General features: G+C 37.1%; 1 protein-coding gene across 1 annotated transcript; it reads left to right on the top strand.

The window, feature by feature from the left end:
• Positions 1–1,019: 1,019 nt before the first annotated feature.
• Positions 1,020–3,520, top strand: LOC103453776 (uncharacterized). The gene is made up of 2 exons (XM_008393351.4): positions 1,020–1,440; positions 3,329–3,520. The coding sequence occupies exon 1, from the start codon at positions 1,154–1,156 to the stop codon at positions 1,421–1,423; it is 270 nt and encodes an 89-aa protein (XP_008391573.3). The 5' UTR covers positions 1,020–1,153; the 3' UTR covers positions 1,424–1,440; positions 3,329–3,520.
• Positions 3,521–9,196: the final 5,676 nt, after the last annotated feature.

The raw sequence follows: 9,196 nt of genomic DNA, 5'->3' as shown, positions 1-9,196 counted from the left end.
ACAACTATATTAGTTTTTGAGGCAAATTATATACAAGTCCATTTTATAAATCCGTCCTGAATAAAGTTCAATGCATACATAATTGATAATTGAAGTCGAATAACTAGGCACACAACCATGTCAATTATTTTTGTGTCTCCAAAACTTATCACTTGAGCGTATGAGCCCCAAGACATCTTTTGTGCTTTGTAAAGTTCCATACTCCCTATTCAGGGTGGTTATTTTATTGAAATTTTGTTGATTGTTATGTGCTTGACACACAAGTTGTTGCTTTCAATTATGAGTGTGTTCAAGTGTGTTGGGTTCTAACAAGTAACACTACTAACACAGGCAGACCGAGGGAAGAAGGTGGTGCGAACACCCGAGTCGGTGTTAACACTGAAACCCACCTTACTAATGAACCACAACAAATTGTGGTCAAATGTTATTGCAGACTAAATTTGGAAAAAATCGATGAAGGATGGAGTGAAGTCAGAGAGAAAGAAGCAGAAAACAACACAAATTAATGATGGATGAAGGATGTGAAGATGGAGGAAGAACATGGTATAGAAAACATGTAATAGTTAATCTAAGGATATAGAGTGGGTTCAATGACATGTAAGTTGGAAAGATCAAGTAAATCGAAAAACGAGAATAGTGGGAAAACAATAGCACGAAGAAAGGAAGGGGAAAACAAAAAAAAGGAAGCAGCTGCTACAGACCCTGATCAAAGTTAAGGTTGACGGTTGAATGAAAATTTGAAAAGAAAAAAAAAGGGACAACCTCACACAAACAATGAGAATCTCTCTTTCTCAATGGGAGAGAAGGACTCTCACCGACTGGGGAAAGAAAGTAAGGTTTTGACACAATATCTATTAAGGCTTTTGCTCACACACACATTTTTTCACATGTGAACGGTTGATGTTTAACGAATTTCAATTAGTTAAATTTGAATCGTTTACTCATGGGAAAAAAGCCCAGTGTTTTGGGCCCAAACCCAAATAAATGGTACGTTATCATACAAAACTCTTTCCTTTCTGAGTCTCCATCACGGGCTACCTCTCTCCTCCCCCCCCCCCCCTCCTCTAAATCCCATCATTTCTTCTCTCGAGTCTTCCTCGATTTCTAGGGTTAGGGTTTTCCAATTCTCTCTCTGTCGAGTGCATCACCACAAATGGCGATGAGGAGATTCTACAACGAGATCAAGGGGTTGAAGGTGAAGGAATTGCCCGACCACATTAAGCCGATGCTGTCCGTCGATTACGCCAAGAAGGCTGTGCAGAGAGGCTTGGACAACTACCACGCCAAGTACATCCAGACCAGCTCCGTCGATCCTCTCCTCCATGTCTGCTTCGGAGGCATGATCTTCTCCTACCTCGTCGCTCTTCCCGAGGAGCGCCGCCACCTCGAGCACGCCAAGCACGCCAAGGAGCATGGCCATTGACCTCGATCATACAAATGGTATATTCCTAATATTTTTTTAATTTTTATTCAATTTTTGGATTGTTTTTCTTCTTAATTGTATGGGTAAAGGATTCGTTTGTTAAAAAATCGATAAATGTGGTTTTTTTTTTTTTTTCAATTGGGTCATTATAAATTTTCTGATTACAGATGCAGTTTATGTTCCTTATTTATTTGTGGTTCAAAATGGGTTAACCGGGTGATATTTATTTTATTTTGGGTTGTTGTGTGAGACCATTTCAATGTAGATATTTTCGGTCAGTGGATGCTTCAATTTTGTATCCTTTCCTAAGTATTTGTTGATTTGATGTTGGGTTCTACTTGCTTGTCTAATCTAAAGGTGTTGAAGATGGTGTAGTAATTTTGTAGATTTGATTAGATGGGAACCTGAAGAGGGTGTAGTAATCTAAATATTGTGTGAGGGATTTGATTTGAAAAGTGTAGAAATCTAACTATTTTAAACAATGTTTCACCTTTGTTTGCTTGAAGATGGGATCTTGATTTTCTGTAGACCGTTTGTTTTGTGTGTATTTTGCTGCATTTATTTGCATTGGTAAAAAGGAACAATCGTTGCGGAGAAATACTTTTCCGCCTGTATGTTATAGGCTATGTTTGGGTCAGGGATTTCCAAGTCCCAAGGAATTGAAGTTGAGTTATTAAGAAATTGATCACAAAATGTTAGATAGGAGGGATTATAAAAGCCCTCCAGGACCATTACAAAAGCATGTGAGAGGATTTGCAAATCCCTACTTGGAAGGTGTCATTGGCAAATCCCTTGAACCAACCTCCCCCCCACCTCCCCCCTCCCCCTTCTTCTCTCTCTTCCTCTCCTTTTGTGATCCATTCCATACTAACTTGGTCTCAATACCTTGGAACTTGGCAGTCCTCACTCAAACATAGCCTATACTCCTTATATTCAACCTAGTGTCTTATTTTCCTGCATTAGAGCCTGATTTAGTTTTGAACTGATTGGTTTAATTTGGGTCAGAGCTGTTAAGCTATTCCACATATCCCTATAAGACTTCAATGTATTCCTTACCGATTGATCTTCTGTTCACTTTGCATATAGTTCTAGGCTGGATTGAGTTTCAACCCCTTTTTAATGTATTTCTGTTCAAATTGGTCATAAACCTTTTTCTGAATGTAAAATTTTGGTATATTGAAAGAGGGCCAGAATTACAGGGCCCAAATGTCATCATTTGGTATGCAATAACGTTGGTTTAGTTAGTACATTGAATTGGCAACATTTTTATTCTTCAACAACACTTTTGCAATTTCTTTTAAGTTAATGCTATTATGTCTTTGCGAGCTTATCTTTTTTTTATTTTTATTTTTGAACTCTTAAAAGTTGTCAAATATGAATATGGGTACTTCTCTAATGTAGACAATCCGCTATTTAGGAAAAGAGTGGATAATAGTTTTGCCCCCCGGCACCTTCCCTTCACACTCTGTCCAATGATTTGAGCTAATCAGAAATATCATAGCCATTTGATAATTATCATGCTTTCAGTGTTTGTTAAAATCATTTGTTTTGTCTTTTCATAATTAGATGGTTAACTAACCTTTCCCTAAGGTCCACTGAGTTATAAGCATTTTCCCTCCATCTATGAATGCACTAGTTGTGTTGGCAAGAAACATGGTTTCACAAAAATGATTGAAGACCATAAGCTAATAGGATGGAATTAACCTACCTTTGTTGATAACCATATTTTTTACTAGGCTAGAAAATTTCTCTTTGCTTTCTCTGATTGAAAGCTATCTACCATATGGCTTTCCATGAGTGCCAATATCTCATTGTTTGTTGTGCTACTGAATATTCTTCGCCTCTTGGTGTTTCCTTGCGCTTTGGTTATTAGGAAATAACATTTTGACTTTTTAATTTCTGCAGGTTAGTGAGGGCTTTGGGTGTTTCTCCGTCAACACATGGTATCATTGTGATACAATAAAATTCTCTTGGCCATGGGTATCTTACCTATTACTTTTGAAATTTGACCATTAAACGAGTTATCAGAAATAAACAACGTTTGTCATTTATGCGGACGGTTACTGATTTTGTTATCCGAATGACTGTCTTGCTGCCTCTCACATTCTTATTTGATGTTTTGATTGTCCTACTTTAGTGTTGGTATTCAGAGGCCTGCATAGCTAAGTGAATGCTAGTTTGGTTAGGTTTCTGAAATGGCGTTTTCTTGTTGCCTCTTTTGCTACAAACACTTTTGTTCTGAACGTAGTTGGCATGAATCTTTCATTTTTATGCTATCCTTGATAGGAAACTACTAAACCGTTGCATTTTTTTTTTAGCGAATTTTATGATAGTTGATGGGTGTTATTGCACGACACTTGCAAGCATACCAATGTTATCAAGAGTATGAAGGTAATGTTGGGTTTTTGGCTCAAAATTAGGATGATGCAATAAATTAGGTTTGTGTTACGTATTTGGTTTTTGTGTCGTATGGGTTTGGTTTTGGTGTCCTATGGGTTTGGTTTTGACTTCTTAGTTAGTTTCCTTGGTGGAGAGATTTTGTTAATTACCTATTTGATTAGGATTTGGATTTATTTCCTATTAGGATTCTTATTGTAACCTAAGTAGGGATGGGCAAATACCCATTAGTTATGGGTAACCGCGGTTACCCGCTCATTTAAATTAAACGGTTAAGGTTATGGGTAACTGTTTAAATAAATAAACGGTTATGGGTATAATTGTTTACCCGCGAAATTTAAATTGACAGTTATGGGTATTAACCGTAGTTATAAACGGGTAATTGTTTATCCATTTATTTTATATATGTAAAACTAACACAAATCATATTCTCGATCCAATAATACTTAGCACCCAATAAATTAGCAAGGAATTCATTGGTCTTTCTCTCAATAACACTGTTATAGGAATGATGATTCTTATCATTAAGGAATTCGCCAAATTAACTTAAATTCTTTGCGGGTAACCGTGAAATTGATAAAAATGCTTTGATAGAAATGTCTTTTAAACAATTTTTGTAATCCAATAATACTTGGCAAATATTATATTTACCTTCATTGGTAACAATTCAAAATATCGTTTATAAATTATTATTTCAAATATTGGAATGGTATAAGAACTTAAAAAATTAAAATACGAAAATATATGATTAATGTACCTATAACGAAGTTTAATTGTAATAAAAAAAATTACGACAAATTTATAAAATTTTCAAGTTGTTAAAAAAAACATGTAGACGGGTGAAAAATGGGAAATGGTAAAAAATAAATAAATAAACGAGTTAAAAAGGATAAATGGGTAAACGGGTATTAAACGGTTACAGTTAAATGAGTATGCGGTTATAAGTATGGTTAATCGTTTATGAACAATTATGGGTATGGGTATAACCGTTTAGGCAATTACCCAATGGGTAAACGGTTATGCAGGTATGAGCATAAACGGTTATGGGTAAATAACTGCAGTTACCCGCCCGCTATAACCATTGCCCATCCCTAAACCTAAGTCCTATGCACTATAAATAGGACCTTAGGGTTATTGTATTTAGTGTGGCTCATTTGTGTGGCAATTTGTGAGTTTGTAAGTTAGAGAGCAATTTGGGAGAATCTTCTCCGTTTGTTTGAGTTCTCTACTCGTTTTGTTTAGGGTTTGTAATTTGTGAGATTTGGGTTGTGAGAGTTTAAACACTCTTTTGTAATCTCCGTTTGTTTAGTGAAATTCCTTGTTGTGCTTCGCCTGTGGAGTAGGTTTTACGCCAAACCAAGTAATCTCTTGTGTTAGTTTGAAATTGTTTGTTTTAGCTTTCACCTACGACGTTGATATTTAGTACTTTGTTATAATTCGCTTTCATTTGCGCATAAAAGTACAACAAGTGGTATCAGAGCCTAGGTTTCGGCTTGGGCTTTGCTTGGCAGTCACTATGAAGTCTTCTGTGTCATCGATGAAAGTTGATATTGAAAAGTTCAACGGCAATGACTTTGGTATTTGGCAATTGAAGATGTGTGATTTGTTAGTTCAACAAGGGCTTTGTCGAATTCGTGGACTGATGAAGAAAAAGAAGACGTTATGGAGCGGGCACTTGGAGCAATCATGCTGACTTTATCGAATGAAGTCTTCCGTGAAGTTGGTAGAATCAAATCTGCACCAGAGTTGTGGATAAAATTGGAGAGCTTGCATATGACCAAATCCCTTGTTAAACAGTTGTATTTGAAGAAACGTTTGCATACTCTTCGTATGGATGAAGGTACGTCAATTCATAAGCATGTTGATGAATTCAATAAACTTATGATGGATTTGAAAAGTGTGGACAACCAAATTAGTGATGGGGATTATGCGATAACTTTGTTGTGTTCTTTATCTCCTTTGTACGAACACTTTGTCGATACCATGCTATTTGGTAGAGAAAGTCTTAGTTTGGAAGATGTTAAAGCCGCTTTGAATTCTAAAGAGCTAAAGAATAAAGTGTCTGACACACAAGATGGAGCTTTGGTAGTTCAAGGAATGAATAAGGAAAGGAGCAAACTTGGAAAGAACATTTGTAGCTATTGTTATAAGGAAGGTCATTGGAAAGTAGATTGCCTTAAACTCAAGGGCAAAAAGAAGTTGTTTGATAAGTCTTTTGCTAGTGTTGATGCAAACATTGCAGAAGATCGTTATTCTGAACTCCTCTAAAGGTTATGTGAAGAGGTGGAGCTTGGTACTCAAGCTCTTTGGGTGGAGTGCAATTCGCACTTTTTGTTCATATGTTCAAGCTTTTGCTTGGATTTTGTTTCGTATTTGTTAGTTTTCATAATGGAATTTGTTGGAGAAGGCATTTGAGGAAATTTCAAGTTTGAAGAATTTTGGATTTTTTCAGTTTCGAAAGAATTTGGTGCATGTTTGCGTTTGTATTTTGGTATCCCAAATTTGGAAGTTTGCTAATTTCTCGTTGAGGTGGAGATTGTTGGGTTTTTGGCTCAAAATTAGGATGATGCAATAGATTGGGTTTGTGTTACCTATTTGATTTTGGTGTCCTATTTGGGTTTGGTTTTGACTTCTTAGTTAGTTTCCTTGATGGAGAGATTTTGTTAATTACCTATTTGATAAGGATTTGGATTTATTTCCTATTAGGATTCTTATTGTAACCTAAGTCCTATGCACTATAAATAGGACTTTAGGGTTAGTGTATTTAGTGTGGTTCATTCGTGTGGCAATTTGGTGAGAGTCAATTTGTGAGTTTGTGAGTTAGAGAGCAATTTGGGAAAATCTTCTCCATTTGTTTGAGTTCTCTACTCGTTTGGTTTAGGGTTTGTAATTTGTGGGATTTGGGTTGTGAGAGTTTAAACACTCTTTTGTAATCTCAGTTTGTTTAGTAAAATTCCTTGTCGTGTTTCGCCCGTGGAGTAGGCTTTATGCCAAACCAAGTAAATCTCTTGTGTTAGTTTGAGATTGTTTGTTTTAGCTTTCACCTACGACGTTGATATTTGGTACTTTGTTATAATTCGCTTCCGTTTGCGCATAAAAGTACAACAGGTAATAGTAGCACAAAATTGAAAGAGGGAAAGATGGATTGTTCTGGTGCACAAAATTGTTTCGGAATTAAGAGGGAAGCAAATTTCACGCTCTTTATTCTCCCGCACTCTTCCAACTTGTTTTAGTCCGTTGATTCTCCTTTGAATAACTTGATCATGGCTAGGAAAAAGCTAGTGCACGACGATAAAATTCAAGTGTGAAGTCACTCCATTCTCGTTAATGAAGTTGCTGCTGGGACACTCTCAATGCATTTATTCTCGGCTTATTATTTGCATATTTTTCAACAGAAATCCCACTCTCAAAACCTCCACTGGTTGTCTTGCGTCTCACTTTGCCCATTTGTTAACTCCGCTATCAACTGTTAGTTTGGTTCTGTGCCAGGTGGAAATGGGTAGGCGGAGAAATTTTTTTATGTACTCGGAACAAGTGTCGTAATCGAAGTGAAGAGAGCTATTCTTTAGTATCATTCTATTTGTATAGTTGTATTATGATGTGTTGTGTACCTTATGTTTTGGGTATATTGAAAATTTTCTCAGATAGGCAGTGCACGTGTTTCTCTCTTTTTGACTATTATTTTAGTTTTTTTAATAGAAAACAAATCTTGTGGTGGTTTTTTTATTTTTTCAACGTTAGCGAAATAACTGTTGCAAGTTCAGGGAGAAGTAAGAATTTTATTTTTTTATTTTTTTATTTTTTATTTTTTTGTCAAAGATCAAAAGCACAAGTGACATGCGGGGTCTTTATTTGATAGTTGATGTATTGTGAGCCCTACCATTAGAGCAACTCCAGTGTAGGAGCCCTCCCCCCAGGCAATTCACTATTTAATCCACCTAGTGAACAGTAACTGCCCTTAATAAATAGTGCATTCCCCTGGCAATTGCCTTTTGCATCTCCACCCCTGCACTGAATAGCCCTGGCAATTGGCAATAAAATATTAGTATTTTTTTATTTATAAAATAATACATAATAATTTTATTTGTAATTTCGGATAAGATTTTTAATCGTTCTCGTTGCGCCACGTGTCATTATCCGCAAAGAAAATTATTGGTGATGGATTTCCGATAAGATTTTTAATCGTTGTGTCAAGGCACGTGTCATTATCTGAAAAGACAATTATTGGTGATGGATTTCTGATAAGATTTTTAACCAATCATGTCGTGCCACGTGTCACAATCCGATTACAATCTTTGAGGATAGATTTCCACCAGATTTTTAACGAATGACGGCATGCCACGTGACATTATCTACAACCTAATCCCTTCTGAATCCTCCATATAATCCCCCATCCATCCTCATAAATCTCACACCAATTTTCTCAAGATCTCTATCATTATTCATAGTTTCTGCTTCCTTCTTCGCCAAAATCCCTATCATTATTCATAGTTTTTGCTTCCTTCTTCACCAAAATCCCTATCATTATTCATAGTTTCTGCTTCCTTCTTACAATGTCTTCTTCTTCTTCTTCAAAGATGATGTGGGAAATCGAGCAAGAAGAGGAAGAATTGTTTAACCAATCACAAGGAATGTTCAATGTTGGGGATTGGGGCCAAAATGAGATGGAAGAGGATGACGAGCGTAGACGGCGAGATGACGAATCAAGAATGGCAGGAGCCTCACAATCCCGTCGAGTCGTCCAAGCTGTGGCTCATATCTGCAGGCCCAACCGTGCTGTAAACATTGATAGAAACAGGCAACGACGAGGTCAGGAGCTCTTGGACGATTATTTTGTCCGTAACAGTGCATTCCCTGATACATACTTCCGACGTCGTTTTAGAATGGAACGACATTTGTTCAACAAAATCATGGGCGCTGTTTGCAACCATGATTCTTACTTTGTGCAAAAGCCGGATGCTTTTGGTGCTATGGGTCTCCTGCCTCAGCAAAAAATTACTGCTGCCTTGCGGATGCTTGCATATGGAGCAGCTGCAGACCAAGTGGACGAGATAACGAGGATGGGACAATCAATCATTCTTGAGTCCCTCATGAGGTTTTGTTCGGCAATCGAATCTATCTACACCGCAGAGTACCTCCGGATACCTACTCATATGGACTTGCAAAGGCTTCTGAAGAAAGGCGAGATGCGAGGTTTTCCAGGGATGATTGGAAGCATTGATTGTATGCATTGGACTTGGAAAAACTGTCCAAGTGCATGGCAAGACGCTTATGGGGACAGAAAAGGATCAAAAAGTATCATTTTGGAGGCGGTGGCATCTTTTGATACATGGATTTGGCACGCCTTTTTCGGGGTTCCGGGAGCTCAAAATGACC

The sequence above is a fragment of the Malus domestica genome, chromosome 13 (assembly GCF_042453785.1).
Source record: "Malus domestica chromosome 13, GDT2T_hap1".
In the NCBI taxonomy this organism is placed as follows: Eukaryota; Viridiplantae; Streptophyta; class Magnoliopsida; order Rosales; family Rosaceae; genus Malus; species Malus domestica.
This window is presented reverse-complemented; position numbering and strand designations above follow the sequence as displayed.

Coding starts and splice junctions, on each gene's coding strand:
- LOC103453776 (XM_008393351.4), top strand. CDS start 1,154: ATGGCGATGAGGAGATTCTACAACGAGATCAAGGGGTTGAAGGTGAAG.